General features: G+C 42.6%; 1 protein-coding gene across 1 annotated transcript in view; it reads right to left on the bottom strand.

The window, feature by feature from the left end:
• The window catches only part of cenpe (centromere protein E), a 210,191-nt gene that overhangs the window by 109,833 nt on the left and 80,726 nt on the right, over positions 1-19,632 (bottom strand). Inside the window, exons 17-22 of the mRNA XM_070880180.1 lie at positions 10,396-10,467; positions 10,076-10,312; positions 9,575-9,691; positions 9,149-9,256; positions 4,970-5,147; positions 628-782 (exon numbers count right to left, since the gene is read on the bottom strand). Of these exons, the coding sequence (XP_070736281.1) occupies positions 628-782; positions 4,970-5,147; positions 9,149-9,256; positions 9,575-9,691; positions 10,076-10,312; positions 10,396-10,467 (867 nt within the window). The remainder of the gene's footprint in view (positions 1-627; positions 783-4,969; positions 5,148-9,148; positions 9,257-9,574; positions 9,692-10,075; positions 10,313-10,395; positions 10,468-19,632) is intronic.

The raw sequence follows: 19,632 nt of genomic DNA, 5'->3' as shown, positions 1-19,632 counted from the left end.
CACTATTCACTTCGTACCCAATAAATCTGGTAACAATCAGCGACCACACACAATGCTCCATCGATGGGGGTGGGTGGGGTCAGATGTTCAGGAACTTGTGGGTGGGGTGGGAGATGGTCAGCAATTTGTTGGGAGAGGGGGGGGTCAGGGGAAGAGAAAGGCCTTACCCACAAGGGTGAGCCTGCCTGTTCTCTGAAAGCTGTACTGTGAGCTGTCAGGAGCCTGGCAGTCAAAATGATTGGATCAGATTACACATTGTAACGTACTGATTAATTAGGCAGACAGGCAAACCACTGGGTGTGTCCCATCCTCCAATGGGATAAATCTGAAATCTGGTCTCATCATCCAAGGGGACCAATCAGAACTTTGGTGTTGCAAATACACACTGCCATAAATAATCTGTTATGTGACACCCAGGAGATTTTCTAACTTTCTAACCAGGGTGATTTGACAAAAGGAAAAATGGCACAATTGGAAGTTGCCTGAAAATGTGCTTTCAAAAGTAATTCACTGGTCATTTGGGCCTTCTGAGAATGTGATAAGTGATATACAAGTTCTTTCTTTCAAATATAAATCGAGGCATAAAAGTCAAGTATTCTCTACAGGTACTCATTACACCTTCATTACCTGTTTTGTTAATTCATCTACTTTTTCAGGCAACGACTTGTATGGTGATAAAAGGTCTGCTTCTTGCTGCAAACTAGTCTTTTCTTTTTCTGCTTTATCCAACTGTTGCTTAAGATCAGCAATGTTCTTTTCCAAACGAACACTATCCAATAAATCTAGGTTTATCAACAGAAGATAGCATTAAAATGCTGGTTGACAGTTTCAAGGTACAAGGATATAAACAGAGTTAAGACCTTCTCATATACATGGATTTCAATATTAGAGGTTGTGATTTTTTTCCCGTCAACACAAGTAATGCAAACACAAAAATAGGAGGATTCCCTATCTGTAAATATCACCACCTCTCCCCCGACAGTGAAAATTTAGATGATTATGGGTTCACCTGGCTTCAAATGGTTTTACTTTGACCTCCACCTTTAGTATTTCACCCTCGCTGAACAAAACTCAACATCCAGATTGGAATGATACAGCAATATAAACCCCAAGTTTGTTTGGGGGGGGGGGGGGGGGGGGAGGTCGGGGAGAGAAAGAGAAAATGAGGGAAGGAAAATTACAAGAGCAATACCTATCAACGTTTTAATCTTTGTACTCCCGCACAATAATTTCACTGGGTTACCAAGTCCACACAATTCCCCATACCTCCAAAATCTTGACTCAGGTTAACCCTACTCTTTCTGCTCTGTTCTGCAAGAGTTTGCAGATTCTCCAAAACATAGATCCAGCATAACATTTTTTACATTATTTTAAAAATCTGGTTATCAGAGTGTAAACAAGCCCCCAAAAGCAGCATTTGCAAACTTTAAAAATACTCTAGTGGATAAAGGTTCATGTTCAACCTCCTTTTCTGAGCAATGCAGATTAGTATTGTTGCGAACAAAATAAATCTTTTAATTTGAACTTTATGATAGAGGGTGACAGGCAGCAAGGGAGTGCTGGGACTCCAAAGAATTTTGACAAGGAGTGTTTTTTTTCCCCCCCAATAGAGAAAAATGGTGTAGCGCTTTCTGCCATTGCAAGTTCTTGCTTTATAAAAATCTTCTTTGCCCCCTTTCTGACTTGCTTCTTTTAGCAGTCTGTCTTGCAATGCCCTGAAGAGTTTGACAAGATATTCCAGAATAAATGAGGCTGAGCTTACTTGCACCAATCAGGGAAAGTGAAACACCTTCAGTGAACCCATTTTATAACTATTGTGAAGAACTCTAGTAAACTCGGTCATCTGAGTTGATCCATACTCTTTAGCGAAAGACAAATGGTTTTTTTTAAATTGCTATTGTTTAGAGCAGCTTCACAGAGCAATACAGAGAAGCTCAGCCTTATGAGAATTCCCTAAACCTATAACAGTTGTCAATTGAACTACTGAATTGCCCCTCCGTAAGCAAAGCAACAACAGGAAAGTATACTTCAACTTTCAGCAAAGCAAATTTATCAAAACCCATGCAACATATGCATAACATTTTCTAAGTACTTCAAATGAGAGAAGGAATCAGGCCAAGAGCATAGTATATGCAGACACAAAAGAATATATCAGATTTTTTTTTTACATTGATGGTTTCAATGACCAACTACCTCCTTATTGGTCAAGCAAAATACATTTCAACCAGTTAGCAAAATGCTTCACAATCCATTTAACAAGATGTTCTTCAGAAATGGGAACAGGATGTTGATTCCTCTTCAACAATCAAATTCCTGAGCTTCAAGTGTAGCTGCATACCTTCCTTTGGAGGAATAAAGTCAGTCAACTGAAAGCATTTTCAGTATTTTTTTAATGCACCACCTCAGTTACTCAGGTATTGTGCCGATCTTATTTTTGTAGAAAAGCTAATACATTCAGTACGCCATCCGGTGTTTCTCAGACCTGCACATCAGGTTCTTGGTTTCTTGCATACTAAATCCCCAGATATATTTCACACCCTTTAGGCAGGGCAAGAGCTGTGTTCACAAGGGCATATCGTACACAAAGTCTCAGCTAAGCAAAACATACAAGGAGAGAAAACAGACAATCTTGAACGACAACACAAAAATCGAAATCCAGCTGAACGATTGCACGAGCCAAAACAGAACTCGAGCTGCTTGTCAAACACCATGGGGGCAATTTTCAGGTAACCAATTTCATCAGATAGTGTGAGCCCACTGCTCACCTGACACTCTAGGCCCCGCCCATTTTCAGTGCTCACAGCGGCTCTTCTGAGGAACCAAGCCAGAAGTAATGAGTTGGAAGGGGTGGTGGACAGGCCAATAGCGGACCTTTTTTGTTAGTTCAGGGGCAGCATTCCTGCACCTCCTGCTCCCACAAATTTTAACCCAAGTGCCCGAGTGGTCTACTGTAAGTTCCTTTAAGCCTAACTGATCCATGCCTAGTACCAATGGGAAGAGCATGCATGGTGTATGCCTGCCCATTGGTACACAAAAATGACATCAGGGATTTACAACTGGCATAGGTGTATTTGCGGATGTGGTGTATTTAGATTTACAGAAGGTATTCGATAAGGTGCCACATAAAATATTACTGCGCAAGAGCTCACGGGGTTGGCGGTAATATATTAGCATGGATAGTGGATTGGCTAACTAACAGAAAATAGAGTCAGGATAAATGGGTCATTTTCCAGTTGGCAAACAGTAACTAGTGGGGTGCCACAGCTGCAACTATTTACAATCTATATTAATGACTTGGATGAAGGGACAGAGTGTAATGTAGCCAAGTATGCTGATGATACAAAGATGGGTGGGAAAACACATTGAGGACACAAAAAATCTGTAAAGGGATATAGACAGACTAAGTGAGTGGGAAAATATTTGGCAGATTGAGTACAATATGGGAAAGTGTGAGGTGATCCACTGTGGCAGAAAAAATAAAAAAGCAAATTATTTTTTTTTTTTTTAAATGGAGAGATTACAAAATACTGCAGTACAGAGGGACCTGGGGGTCCTTGTGTATGAAACACAAAAAGTTAGTATGCAGTATAGCAAGTAAATCAGGAAGGCATATGGAATGTTGACCTTTAGTGCAAGGGGGATAGAGTATAAAAGCAGGGAAGTCCTGCCAAAACTGTACAAGGGATTGGTGAGGCCACACCTGGAGTACTGCTAATAATTTTGGTCTCTATTTGAGAGAACTGCATTGGAGGCAGTTCAGAGAAGGTTCACTAGGTTGATTCTGGAGATGAAGGGGTTGACTTATGGAAGAAAGGTTGAGGAGGTTGGGCCTGTACTCATTGAAATTTAGATGAATGAGAGGTGATCTTATTGAAACATACAAGATACTGAGGGGGCTCGACAAGGTAAATGTAGAGAGGACGTTTCCCCTTGTGGGGGAATCTAGAACTAGGGGACATAGTTTCAGAATAAGGGGTCGCCCATTTAGAACTGAGATGAGGTGGAATTTCTTCTCAGACATTCGTAAATCTGTGGAATTCTCTGCCCCAGAGAGCTGTGGAGACTGGGGCAGTGAATATATTTAAGATGGAGATAAGGGAGTGAAGGTGTTATGAGGAGAGGGCAGGGAAGTGGAGCTGAGCCCAAGATCAGATCAGCCATGATCTTATGGAATGGCGGAGCAGGCTTGAAGGGCCAAATGGCCGACTCCTGCTCCTATTTCGTATGTCCCAAAGTTGCAAATCACTAATTTTTTCCAAAAGGTACAAACAATACTGTAAGCAGCCAACAAGTCCTATTCATAGTATTAGTGAATCATACAAGCCACTCTGCTGATCTGAAAAGCAGTCCTGTAGCTTTTTGGCTTATTCTCAAATACAAGCAGACAAGCTTCTTTATTAAGAAAAATTGCCGGAACACAAGGCTAGAACTAGACAATAAAACTGCCTCATTCCAGTTAGCCTTGAGGCAATAATTAGAGAAGGGAAGAAAAAGCTCAGCCAGTGCAAAGGACAAGCTATATTTTAGGAGGGGAGGAAAGATGGAAAACTACATCCCACTTCAGATGCTGGTTTAAAAAAAAACAGGAACATGTATTTATATAGCACCTTTAACATAGTAAATCGTCCCAAAGCACTTCACTGGCTTGGTGTCATATGTTGTTTGATAAAGCTCCTCAGATGATATATTAGGGCAGAGAGGTAGGTTTGAAGGAGTGCCTTAAAGGAGGAAAGGATGTCAGAGAGGTGGAGGGGTTTAGGGAGGAAATTACAGAGCTTTTGGCCTTGGCAGCTGAAGGCACAGCCACCAGCAATTTAAATCAGGGAAACAGTATACAAGATGCTTCTTCAGAACTGCAAACTAAATTCATTCAGTCAACCAGAGCTTGATTCAAATCCAGGTTGAAGATGTTTAATGAAAATACATAACATGGTCCCCAAGTGCAAGTACTACATTACAGTAACAGTACCTTTGGGAACTTTTCCGTCCAGCAACGATATTAGCTTGTTATTTTCATTGAAAGTAGATTTTAATTCATTCTGCAAATCAGATTGCATTTGTTTGTAGCGTGATCGTTCAGTATCTAGCTGGCTGCGGTAGAGGTGAATATCCTTTTCCATCTGTTGATATCTTATCCTCATTTCATTCTTCAGTTAATAGAAGTTAAAAAATAATTTAGAACAAAAAACCACACTGTCAATCAACATTATTCAATTAGTTTCGAAGTACCCTGTACTACACAACAGTACCAGCAATTTTGACTTTTAAGCCCATTAGCATCCAATTGCAGAGCATAAAGACTTTATTAATACAAATCTATATTGCTTTATGGTTTGCCCTATTTGGGGCAGATATGAAGCATGGCAGCACACACAAAGCAACAAAATGTTCAATTACGGATAGGCCTTTGGCCAGGATAGCCCAATTATCATCAGAACGAAACAGCGACCTGAAACTCTGGCCCCAAGTTTCCACACGCGGCGAAAACGGCGCCTGAAAAAAAACACGGTATTCTCGAGCTCCTTGCAGCTCGATGTCTGCTTGGCGCGGCGCACAGGGAGCGCGTTGGAGCGTTCACGTACGCGCAGTCTGAAGTAAACATTGGCACTCGGCCATTTTTAAAAGTGCTGCAGAAAAAGTGAAAATTTGTTTATTGAACCCTTGCAAAGGCTTGCATTTTAATTTTCTTGATATTTCTGTGTGTGAGGGAGTGCTTTTAGCAGTCAGTCCCCCTCACAGCTAGAAGGCTGCTGCTGCTCCTCCCGACCAGCCACTGACGCCGCTGCAATCCCATGGCCGAATGGCCTCAAGTCCGTCCGGGTGCTGCATCTTCGCGGGGAATAAAGGCCTGCCTCAAGCACCAAGGCTGCTTGCTGCCTGCCCCTGCCCCAGAGACCGACGCCACACCGCTGCCTGAAGCGCTGCTTGCTGCCTGCCCCCGAGACTGATGCCACACCGCTGCCTGAAGCGCTGCTTGCTGCCTGGCCCCCGAGACCGATGCCACACCGCTGCCTGAAGCGCTGCTTGCTGCCTGCCCCAAGACCGACGCCACATCACTGCCTGAAAGGCCTGCCTGAAGCACTTTCACACAGGTAGGAACATGATTTATTTAATCTTTTCTTTGCTTATAAATTTTTATTCAGGTTGGATTTATTTGTATAATATTTGTATAAGTATAACTAAGGATTGATTGTAGAATTTAATGACTTCCCTTGCCCCCCCTCCCCCCCCACCCCCCGCCTCGTTCCCGACGCCTAATTTGTAACCTGCGCCTGATTTTTTAAAGTCTAGACAAGGTTTTTTCAAGCGTACAAAAATCTTCACTTGCTAAGTTAGTTTGGAGTACGTTTTCACTGTGGAAACTTTCAAATCAGGCGTCAGTGGCCGGACACGCCCCCTTTTGAAAAAAAAATTCAGTTCCAAAGTGAAACTGTTCTACCTGACTAGAACTGCAGAAAACTAAATGTGGAAAATTTCGATTTCTAAGATACTCCGTTCTACACCAGTTGCTCCTAAAAATCAGGAGAAAATCATGTGGAAACTTGGGGCCATTAACTCTGTTTCTCTCTCCACAGATGCTGCCTGACCTACTGAGTATTTCCAACATTGTTTTTATTTTAGATTTCCAGGATCCACAGTATTTTGTACAATTTTACTGTTGCCTATACCAAGTGCATGATGAAACCCAAGGTGCAATGCTGTGAGATTTCTGAACCCACTAGTCTTCTGCAATATCCAGACCAGTGACTCTGTCCCAGGAACAAAGAGTTTCTGGATAAGGTACATCAGGCTCTTGTGTTGAAGTCATCACACAAGCTAGTGAAAGGATCATGTAGAGCCACAGAATCAAGAGGAAAATATTTTTGTTTCAATTAAAAATAGCCAAAAGTACAATACTGGAGTTCAGAAGAATGAGAGGGGATCTCATAGAAACGTTTAAAATTCTGACAGGTTTAGACAGGTTAGATGCAGGAAGAATGTTCCCAATGTTGGGGAAGTCCAGAACCAAGGGTCACAGTCTATGGATAAGGGGTAAGCCATTTAGGACTGAGATGAAGAGAAACTTCTTCACCCCAGAGGGGCCAAGTTTCGGTCTGAGTTGCTCCTGTTTTTTTGGAGCAACTGGTTTAGAATGGAGTATCTTAGAAATTGCAATTCTCGGCATTTAGTTTGATTTAGTTCTAGTCAGTTAGTACAGTTTCAGTTTGGAACAGATTTTTTTTTTTATATAAAAGGGGGCGTGTCTGGCTACTTACGCCGGTTTTGAAAGTTTAGTCAGTGAAAGCTTACTCCAAACTAACTTAGAATGGAGTGAGTGTAGATTTTTGTACGCTCAGAAAAACCTTGTCTACACTTAGAAAATCAGGAGTAGGTTACAAATCAAGTGTAGGGAATGGGGGAGGGGGGGGGTGTTTAAAGGGAAGTTTACAAACATTAAACACTTCAGTTTTACAAAAAGAGCCATCATCAATAATAAATGACAAATACATCAATAAATCAACCAATAAAATCAAAAAAAAATTAAAAATATATATTTTTTTAAATCAATAAATAAAACATTTTCTACTTGCTGACTGCAGCACCGGCAGCCCTCCAACAGCATGCTGGGACAACACCCCCTGCCCCTGTGTGTCTCTATCTCTCTGTCTGTATGTGTGTGTCTCTCACTCTCTGTCTGTCAGTATCTGTGTTTCTGACAGCGAGGGGTGGAGGGGAGGGGGAGTGGAGGGGAGGGGGAGTGGAGGGGAGAGGAAGGGGGAGAGGGAGGAAGGATGGAGGGAAGAGGGAGGGGGAGGGGGAGAGGGAGAGGGAGGGTTTAAGGGAGGGAGGAGGGTGGGGGAGGCGAGAAGGGAGGGAGGAGGGTGGGGGCGTGAGAAGGGAGGGAGGAGGGTGGGGGGGTGAGAAGGGAGGGAGGGGAGGGAAGAGGTCGGGAGCGGAGGTTGGTCAGGGGGAGGGGGGGGCGCGGGAGTCAAGTCGGGTCGGGTCCCGGTCCGGAGGAAGCAAGAGCTGGGCGTGGGAGGCAACCTCATCGACGCAGCCCCAGTGAGGCCATTCGGCCAGAGCTAGGGGCTACGTGCTTCGGGCCCCTCCCACGGTTTTGGGCGCCTGGAGCTAAAGCACATGCGTGCCCACTGTAGCGCGCCTGTGCAAAGGTCCCGGCACTGTTTTCAGCGCAGGGACCTGGCTCCGCCCCCCACAGCTTGTGCTGCGCCGCGTCCAACTCCAGAGGGCCTGCAGGGAGCCGGAGAATAGGTAAGTTTTTTTTAAAGACGCACTTGGTGGCGCGAAAAACGGGCGTCCAGGTCGGGGCTGCGCCGTTCTAGGTGCGGCCCGAAACTTAGGCCCAATGAGTGGTGAACCTGTGGAATTCTCTACCACAGGAAGTTGTTGAGGTCAATTCACTAAGTATATTCAAAAAGGAGTTAGATGTAGCCCTTACTACTAGGGGGATCAAGGGGTATGGCGAGAAAGCAGGAATGGGGTACCGAAATTGCATGTTCAGCCATGAACTCATTGAATGGCGGTGCAGGCTCGAATGGCCTACTTCTGCACCTATTTTCTATGTTTCTATAACTAGAACTCAATACTCACTGTAAATGCAAGTATCATATACAAGAAAGTTTAAATGCGACTTGGCATATGTCGTTTGAAAAATATAATGTTATGCTCAATTGCACTCATTAACCCTGACTCATCTCATTTTCCTTTCCTCTCAACCCTCTGCATGCATCACTTTCTTCTCCCCCACCTTTGCTCTATCTCCCTTTCACACCTACCCTGTTTCTCTGCTCCCACTAACTCTTCTCATATTCCCTCTAATTTCCTCACTCCTTGCCCTTCACTTTCTTTTTCTCCCTCTCCTCCCTCCTCACTTTGAGCTATATCACTATGCTAGCTCCCATTTCTAATTCACTGTCTCCTTCCACTTGACTTAGATCTCTACATACTGTGGCAGAGCTCGGAGGGTGTGGGGCAGGCAGAGAAGAAAACCCCTGGGCAACTCCTCCACCACCACAATATTTTGGAATTTTCCCAAAGGAGTTTGGAGAAAGCCTAATTAAAATGAATAGCAACAATTACCGCAAGATGGATCAATATACAGGCAATTATTGAAGTCAAGATTCTGCACTGAAAATTCTTTTACTACCGTTTCTTCCTTAAGCTCCATATTTTCACTTCTGAGAAAAGCAGACTCTTTCTTTGCATCACGAGTTACGACTTCTGTGTCACACAGCGATTGCTGTAACTGTTTGATCTGGAAGGCAAGTCAGTAGAAAACACAATTGAAAAAGTGACATCTATACAATAATGATTTATAATTCCATTTTCTATATAATCTACTGAAATAACAAAAGGCAGTGCTAGAACTACCCTTAAACTTTGGAATACAATTTATAAGTAAAGCAATACTGTACAGAAAATTTTCATTTCATGGTTCTTTGTTTGGGAAAGCCCAAATCAAGCACCTACAATTCTGCTATCTTCCTTGTCCATCAACAAAGAACAGCTCAAAGATCTAATAGATAAAATAAAAACCATTTACGATACCACAAAGCAAATATTCCACCCTTACCTGTACCATTAACATCTCAAGATTCACTTTGCCATCTGACAACTCTTTCAGTTGTTGAAGAGCGAGAAGATTCTGTTCCTGCTCTTTTAATCTCTTAGTTTGAGTCTTCAGTTCAGTCTGTTAAGAAATTGAAATTCCCACTATAGCATCTGCTCAAAATAATAATGTACTATTGACATCACAATTAGATCAAATATAAACAAAATTGTGCAACATTTTGGGAGTGCTGATCACGAGTGTAGGTCCTCTGCACTGCCACGTGGGTATTGACCTCAAGTGAATTTAGAAAATAAAGCAGAAATTGATGCAAAGCAGAAATTGATGCAAAGCACAAATGAGGAAAATCTGCCCCAAGAAGTTTAAATGGAATCTCTGCAGATTGTTTTTTTTTCTATAAAGCTAACAAAACTTTAGGGAGCTTTGCTAAGTTATCTACTTTTGCAAGATCACCCTTAATGTACCACACATTCAATATTTTCAAAATTCACATTTGCTCAGTACCTTCTCTTCTTTCTCAGTTTCTTTTTCCAAGAACTCAAACATTTCAATTTCACGTCTCTCTTTCAAGTCTTCAATTCCTTCACTCAGTTTTTCTAGTTCTGTGATTTCATTTTTCTGTTTCTTATTCTCCATTTTTAAGTATTCTGCATTCTTAAGACTTTCTTTCAAGAGTTCTTTCAATTCCTTGATTTCTTCTTTCTGTTTATCACACTCAATTTTTAAGCTTTCTGTATCAAACTGGAAAGCAGACACATTAGACATCCTTTCAGGAAAACACACATGGAATCTTGAGATGGTATGATAGAGCAAACTTTACATACCTTTTCTGAGTGAAGTAGCTCACAAAGCTCAACACTCTCCTGGAGCTGTTTCTCAAAATGGTTTTCACGATTCTGAAATATTAAGGGAAGTGATTAAAAATCAAACAGTAAAAGAAATACATGCACAGTCCAAATTTAAATCAGAATTATATTTTGGAGCAGATAAAGATTCAAGCCTAGAATCTCCATTTCCAGCAGCTAATCATACAACAGGCATAGACTGAGGCTTCAGAGTCAAACACCAGTCTTTTTCTGAACTTTTAAGGAGTGGGAAGAGGAGAGAGAAGACATGGAAAATGGTCTAAAATTTTCCACAATCTGGGTCGGAGATGCAGTGGGGGGGGGGAAATTGAGGGGAAAAAAAACTTTGTAGAGTTTAAAAATAGAAATGAAAGACTAGAAAAACATTTGCAAAGCTTGGAAGGCAGTTTACAAACAAAACTGTACTGCTATAACAACCCTCAAGATTACTCAACCTGTAAACAACCTTTTCAGAGGATTACTTCACATTTTCTTCCCCAGCTTAATGTCTTCCCAATCGCCTATAGCTGAGGAAAAGGCCAACAGTTGACTAGAAAAAGGAGCAGCCTTAAAATGTATTTCATGCAAAGATTCACACATCATGCAATCTCTTAGAAAAGGAGAAAAAAAGATCAGACTTTGCTAGTTGCATTTCACATAACCCATGAAACACCATCTTGCCATCCCTTTAAGTCAACATGAAATTTGATTTTCAGTCAAAGATGGTTCTCATTTAAAATTCTTGCAGATCTTGAATCCAAATAGACTGGAATTGAGGACATGAGACAACCAAGAAAAAAATAAATGTGGCATGCTTGACCAATTTAGAATAGAAAAACAAATTTATTCTCTGATTGAAAACATGGGCATGGACATTAACCTTGGGCGGGGGGGGGGGGGGGGGGGAGAAGGAAGAGGGGTTAGTTGGTCAGGAATCTGGGTTTCCCCACATGTTGGGCCCTGACAGGTGCCCAGCCTGGAAGTCAGTCTGATTGACAGGCTTGGCTTCCAGTCAGGCGGGGAGCACTCCGGGGCTGACCACAGGACCAACTTGATCCGAACCATGACTCTGGGGGAGGCAAAAGTTTTGGTGTAATAAATAACAGATAAAAATAAATTGATTACAAGATGAACATTTTCCTGTGAACCACATTTAACGTACAAAATTTCCACATGCACTGAAAAAATAAGCCTCAAGGAAGTTGTAGAGCTAGGGGTCAGTCACGCTATTGAAGTATAAGAAGATAAGGACAAGGATTTGAAATTTAATGCACTGGGGACAGAGTACCAGTCAATGCTCCCTTTAATTTCTTCTTTGGGTGCATGGCTCCTTTAAGGGGCTGTGTCACATTCAAAATACAATTCGTGGGTTTCCCCATTGTGAAGCTGACAAGTGGTCTGCATGGGACCTCCAGAGTGTGGCTCAGCCACGCAGCTCAACGGAAACATTGGAGCCAGTGCTGGTCAGTGAGGATGAGTGTAATGGATGAGTATAACTTAACGTTTGACATACAAGCAGCTGCATTTTAGACAAATGAGTTTATGGAGCATGAACAGAGGGAGGCAATTGAAGCTGGAGCATATATATTTTTTTTTTTAAAAAGAGTGAATAAAGGCTTAAGCAGAAGGGAGAACCAAGATAGGAGAGCTGATAATGGAGCTCAGCTCATTACATCGAACTTACAGTACAGAAACAGACCATTTAGGCCAACAGGACTATGCTGGTGTTAATGCTCCACACGAGCCTCCTCCCACCCTACTTCATCTAATCCTATCAGCACGTCCTTCTATTCTTTTCTCCCTCTTGTGCTGATCTAGTTTCCCTTTAAATGTATCAAGGCTATTCACCTCAACTACTCCATATGGTAGCAGGTTTCACATGCTAACCACTCTCTTTGGAAAGATGTTTCTTATTGCCTTATTGAATTTATTCATGACAATCTTATTTTTATGACCCCTAGGTTTCAACTCCCCCATAAGTGGAAATATCTTCTCTGTATCTACATCAAAACCCCTCAATATTTTAAAAAGACCTCCATTAGGTCACCCCTCAGCCTTCCCCTTTATTCATTTTTTTTCTTTTAAAGAGAAGAGAGCCCCAGCCTATTCGGTTTTTCCAGATAATTATAACCTCTCAGTTCTGGTATCATTTTTGTAAACCATTTTTACAACTTCTCCAATGCCTCCATATGCTTTTTATAATACCACCAAAACTGCGCACACTATTCCAAATGTGCTCTAACCAAGGTTCTATACAAGTTGCGACACGGGAGCTGCGCATGGATTCACTCTGGAGCATCCGCGATGCTGAGGATGTCGTGAATAGCACGTTTAGTGAGTTGGTCACACCGCAGGTAAAGGTTACAAAGGCAGATAGGGGCTGGGTGTCCAACAGGCAGAACAGGAGTAGGAAGGTAGTGCAGGAGTCCCCTGCGGTCATCTCCCTCCAAAACAGATATACCACTTTGGACATTATTGAGGGAGATGGCTCATCAGGGGAAGGCAGCAGCAGCCAAGTTCATGGCACCTTGGGTGGCTCTGCTACACAGGAAGGCAGAAAAAAGAATGGGAGAGCTATAGTGGTAGGGGATTCTATTGTAAGAGGAAGAGATGGGCGTTTCTGCGGCCGCAATCGAGACTCCAGGATAGCATGTTGCCTCCCTGGTGCAAGGGTCAAGGATGTCTCGGAGCGGCTGCAGGGCATTCTGGAGGGGGACGGTGAACAGCCAGTTGTCATGGTGCATATAAGTACCAACGATATAGATAAAAAATGGGAGGTCATCCTACAAGCTGAATTTAGGCAGCTAGGAGTTAAATTAAAAAGTAGGACCTCAGGAGGTAATAATTTCAGGATTGCTACCAGTGCTACATGCGAGTCAGAGTAGAAATAGCAGGATAGTTCTGAATACGTGGCTTGAGGAATGGTGCAAGAGGGAGGGATTCAAATTCCTGGGATATTGGAACCGGTTCTGGGGGAGGTGGGACCAGTACAAACCGGACGGTCTGCACCTGGGCAGGACCGGAACCAATGTCCGAGGGGGAGTGTTTGCTAGTGCTGTTGGGGAGGGTTTCAACTAATATGAACATAAGAACATAAGAATTAGGAACAGGAGTAGGCCATCTAGCCCCTCGAGCCTGCTCCGCCATTCAAAAAGATCATGGCTGATCTGGCCGTGGACTCAGCTCCACTTTCCCGCCCGCTCCCCATACTCCTTAATTCCCTTATTGGTTAAAAATTTATCTGTGATTTGAATACATTCAATGAGCTAGCCTCAACTGTTTCCTTGGGCAGAGAATTCCACAGATTCACAACCCTCTGGGAGAAGAAATTCCTTCTCAACTCGGTTTTAAATTGGCTCCCCCGTATTTTGAGGCTGTGCCCCCTAGTTCTAGCCTCCCCTACCAGTGGAAACAACCTCTCTGCCTCTATCTTGTCTATCCCTTTCATTATTTTAAATGTTTCTATAAGATCACCCCTCATCCTTTTGAACTCCAACGAGTAAAGACCCAGTCTACTCAATCTATCATCATAAAGTAACCCCCTCATCTCTGGAATCAGCCGAGTGAATCGTCTCTGTACCCCCTCCAAAGCTAGTATATCCTTCCTTAAGTAAGGTGACCAAAACTGCACGCAGTACTCCAGGTGCGGCCTTACCAATACCCTGTACAGTTGCAGCAGGACCTCCCTGCTTTTGCACTCCATCCCTCTTGCAATGAAGGCCAACATTCCATTCACCTTCCTGATTACCTGCTGTATCTGCAAACTAACTTTTTGGGATTCATGCACAAGGACCCCCAGGTCCCTCTGCACCGCAGCATGTTGTAATTTCTCCCCATTCAAATAATATTCCCTTTTACTGTTTTTTTTCCCCAAGGTGGATGACCTCACATTTTCCTACATTGTATTCCATCTGCCAAACCTTAGCCTATTCGCTTAACCTATCCAAATCTCTCTGCAGCCTCTGTGTCCTCTACACAACCCGCTTTCCCACTAATCTGTGTCATCTGCAAATTTTGTTACACTACACTCTGTCCCCTCCTCCAGGTCATCTATGTATATTGTAAACAGTTGTGGTCCCAGCACTGATCCCTGTGGCACACCACTAACCACCGATTTCCAACCTGAAAAAGGACCCATTTATCCCAACTCTATGCTTTCTGTTAGCCAGCCAATTTTCTATCCATGCTAATACATTTCCTCTGACTCCGCGTACCTTTATCTTCTGCAGTAACCTTATGTGTGGCACCTTATCGAATGCCTTTTGGAAATCTAAATACACCACATCCATCGGTACACCTCTATCCACCATGCTCGTTATATCCTCAAAGAATTCCAGTAAATTACTTAAACATTATTTCCCCTTCATGAATCCATGTTGCATCTGCTTGATTGCACTATTCCTATCTAGATGTCCCGCTATTTCTTCCTTAATGATAGCTTCAAGCATTTTCCCCACTACAGATGTTAAACTAAGCGGCCTATAGTTACCTGCCTTTTGTCTGCTCCCTTTTTTAAACAGAGGCATTACATTAGCTGCTTTCCAATCCACTGGTACCTCCCCAGAGTCCAGAGAATTTTGGTAGATTATAACCAATGCATCTGCTATAACTTCTGCCATCTCTTTTAATACCCTGGGATTTCATCAGGACCAGGGGACTTGTCTACCTTGAGTCCCATTAGCCTGTCCAGCACTACCCCCCTAGTGATAGTGACTGTCACAAGGTCCTCCCTTCCCACATTCCCGTGACCAGCAATTTTTGGCATGGTTTTTGTGTCTTCCACTATGAAGACCGAAGCAAAATAATTGTTTAAGGTCTCGGCCATTTCCACATTTCCCATTACTAAATCCCCCTTCTCATCTTCGAAAGGACCAACATTTACTTTAGTCACTTTTCCTTTTTATATAAATCGGTAAAAGCTTTTACTATCTGTTTTTATGTTTTGCGCAAGTTTACTTTTGTAATCTATCTTTCCTTTCTTTATTGCTTTCTTAGTCATACTTTGCTGTCGTTTACAATTTTCCCAATCTTCTAGTTTCCCACGAACCTTGGCCACCTTATACACATTGGTCTTTGATTTGATACTCCTTTATTTCCTTGGTTATCCACGGCTGGTTATCCCTTCTCTTACCGCCCTTTTTCACTGGAATATATTTTTGTTGCGCACTGTGAAAGAGTTCCTTAAAAGTCCTCCACTGTTCCTCAATTGTGCCACCGTTTAGTCTATGTTCCCAGTCTACTTTAGCCAACTCTGCCCTCATCCCACTGTAGTCCCCTTTGTTTAAGCATAGTACACTCGTTTGAGACACTACTTCCTCACCCTCAATCTGTATTACAAATTCAACCATACTGTGATCACTCATTCCGAGAGGATCTTTTACTAGGAGATAGTTTATTATTCCTGTCTCATTACACAGCACCAGATCTAAGATAGCTTGCTCCCTTATAGGTTCTGTAACATACTGTTCTAAGAAACAATCCCGTATGCATTCTATGAATTCCTCCTCCAGGCTACCCCGTGTGATTTGATCAATCGATATGTAGGTTAAAATCCCCCATGATTACTGCCATTTCTTTTTCACATGCCTCTATTATTCCCTTGATTATTGTCCGCCCCACCGTGAAGTTATTAATTGGGGGCCTATAAACTACGCCCACCAGTGATTTTTTTCCCCTTACTATCTCCACCCACAATGATTCAACATTTTGTTCATTAGAGCCAATATCATCTCACAACTGCCCTGATATCATCCTTTATTAACAGAGCTACCCCACCTCCTTTCCCTTCTTGTTTATCTTTCCGAATCGTCAGATACCCCTGTATGTTTAATTCCCAGTCTTGGCCACCCTACAACCACGTTTCTGTAATGGCCACCAAATCATACCCATTTGTAGTAATTTGTGCCGTCAACTCATTTACTTTATTTCGAATGCTGCGTGCGTTTAGGTAGAATGTTTTAATACTAGCTTTTAAACCATGATTTTTAGTTTTGACCCCTCCTGCAGCCCCTTTATCTTCATACATATTGTCCCTTTCTATCACCTTGGCAGGAGGATGGGAATCTGTGCAGGGAGACAGAGGGAAATAAAATGAGGGCAGAAGCAAAAGGTAAAAAGGAGGTAAGGAAAAGTGGAGGGCAGAGAAATCAATGGCAAAAAATCTAAAAGGGCCACATTACAACATAATTCTAAAAGGACAAAGTGTTAAAAAAAAACAAGCCTGAAGGCTCAGTGTTTCAATGCAAGGAGCATTCATAATAAGGTGGATGAATTGACTGCGCAGATAGCTGTTAACGTTTATGATGTAATTGGGACTACGGAGACATGGCTCCAGGGTGAGCATGGCTGGGAACTCCAAGGGTATTCAATATTCGGGAAGGATAGACGAAAGGAAAAGGAGGTGGGGTAGCGTTGCTGGTTAAAAAGGAAATTAACACAATAGTAAGGAAGGACATTAGTTTGGATGATGTGGAATCTGTACGGTAGAGCTGCTGAACACTGAAGGGCAGAAAACGCTCGTGGGAGTTGTGTACAGACCACCAAACAGTAGTAGTGAGGTTGGGGATGGCATCAAGCAGGAAATTAGGGATGTGTGCAGTAAAGGTACAGCAGTCACCATGGATGACTTTAATCTACATATAGATTGGGCTAACCAAACTGGTAGCAATGCGCTGGAGGAGGATTTCTTGGTGTATAAGGGATGGTTTTCTAGACCAATATGTCGAGGAACCAACTAGAGAGCTGGCCATCCTCGACTGGGTGTTGTGTAATGAAAGAGGATTAATTAGCAATCTTGTTGTGCGAGGCCCCTTGGGGAGGAGTGACCATAATATGGTAGAATTCTTCATTAAGATGAATAGTGGCAGTTAATTCAGAGACTAGGGTGCTGATCTTAAAGAAAGATAACTTCGATGATGAGACGTGAATTGGCTAGGATAGACTGGAGAATGATACTTAAAGGTGGATAGGCAATGGCCGACATTTAAAGATCACATGGATGAACTTCAACAATTGTATATCCCTATCTGTCGTAAAAATAAAACGGGGAAGGTGGCTCAATCATAGCTAACAAGGGGAATTAGGGACAGGTTAAATCCAAGGAAGAGGCACATAAATTGGCCAGAAAAAGCAGCAAACCCGAGAACTGGGAAAAATTTAGAATTCAGCAGGAGGACAAAGGGTTTAATTAGGAGGGGGGAAATAGAGTACGAGTGTAAGCTTGCAGGGAACATAAAAACTGACTGCAAAAGCTTCTATAGATATGTGAAGAGAAAGAGATTAGTGAAGACAAATGTAGATCCGTTGCAATCAGAATCAGGTGAATTTATAATGGGGATCAAAGAAATGGCAAACCAATTGAACAAATACTTTGGTTCTGTCTTTACTAAGGAAGACACAAATACCCTTCCGGAAATACTAAGGGACCGAGGGTCTAGTGAGAAGGAGGAATTGAAGGCCTTAGAAATAGTGGATGCATTGGTGATCATTTTCCAACATTCTATGGACTCTGGATTAGTTCCGATGGATTGGAGGGTAGCTAATGTAACCCCACTTTTTTTTTTTAAAAAGAGGAAATAGGGAATTATAGACCGGTTAGCCTGACACCAGAAGTGGGGAAAATGTTGGAATCAATTATTAAAGGATGAAATAGCAGCGCATTTGGAAACTAGTGACAGGATCGGTCCAAGTCAGCATGGATTTATGAAAAGGAAATCATGCTCGACAAATCTTCTGGAATTTTTTGAGGATGTAACTAGTAGAGTGGACAAGGGAGAACCAGTGGATGTGGTGTCTTTGGACTTTCAAAAAGCTTTTGACAAGGTCCCACACAAGAGATTAGTGTGCAAAATTAAAGCACATGGTATTGGGGGTAATGTATTGACGTGGATAGAGAACTGGTTGGCAGACAGGAAGCAGAGAGTAGGAATAAACGGGTCCTTTTCAGAATAGCAGGCAGTGACTAGTAGGGTACCGCAAAGTTCAGTGCTGGGATGCCAGCTATTTACAATATACATTAATGATTTAGATGAAGGAATTGAATGTAATATCTCCAAGTTTGCAGATGACACTAAGCTGGGTGGCAGTGAGAGCTGTGAGGAGGATGCTAAGAGGCTGTGGGGTGACTTGGACAGGTTAGGTGAGTGGGCAAATGCATGCCAGATGCAGTATAATGTAGACATGTGAGGTTATCCACTTTGGTGGCAAAAACAGGAAGGCAGATTATCTGAATGATGACAGATTAGGAAAAGGGGAGGTGCAACAAGATCTGAGTGTCATGGTACATCAGTCATTGACGAGTGGCATGCAGGTACAGCAGGCAGTGAAGGCGGCAAATGGCATGTTGGCCTTCATAGCGAGAGGATTTGAGTATAGGAGCAGGGAGGTCTTACTGCAGTTGTGCAGGGCCTTGGTGAAGCCACACCTTGATTATTCTGTACAGTTTTGGTCTCCTAATCTGAGGAAGGACATTCTTGCTTTTGAGAGAGTGCAGTGAAGGTTCACCAGACTGATTCCCGGGATGGCAGGACTGACATATGAAGAAAGACTGGATCGACTAGGCTTATATTCACTGGAATTTAGAAGAACGAGGTTATTTCATAGAAAGACAAAATTCTGACGGGATTGGACAGGTTAGATGCAGGAAGAATGTTCCCAATGTTGGGGAAGTCCAGAACCAGGAATCACAGTCTAAGGATAAGGGGTAAACCATTTAGGACAGAGATGAGGAGAAACTTCTTCACTCAGAATTGTGAACCTGTGGAATTCTCTACCACAGAAAGTTGTTGAGGCCAGTTCGTTAGATATATTCAAAAGCGAGTTAGATGTGGCCCTTACGGCTAAAGGGATGAAGGGGAATGGAAAGAAAGCAGGAATGAGGTACCAAAATTGCATGATCAGCCACGATCATATTGAATGGTGGTGCAGGCTCGAAGGGCCGAATGGCCTACTCCTGCACCTATTTTCTATGTTTAACATAACCGCCCTGCTTTTCAATTCTATTCCTCTCGAAATTAACCCATGTTTTGTTGGCATTTATTTTTTGCCTTGTTTGAATGAGTTGTGAATCTGCATCCCATAATCCCTTTGCTCCTCTACCCCATTTACTCTTATTTTCCAAGGAGTACGTGGCCTCCTCATTCCTCCTACCAAAATGCACCACCGCACACTTATCTATAAGAAAATGTATTTGTCGATGACACTTTCGATCACTTTGCT

This window comes from Pristiophorus japonicus, chromosome 1, assembly GCF_044704955.1.
Source record: "Pristiophorus japonicus isolate sPriJap1 chromosome 1, sPriJap1.hap1, whole genome shotgun sequence".
NCBI lineage: Eukaryota > Metazoa > Chordata > Chondrichthyes > Pristiophoridae > Pristiophorus > Pristiophorus japonicus.
Note: the sequence above shows the minus strand (reverse complement) of the source record. Positions and strands in the feature narration are given on the sequence as shown.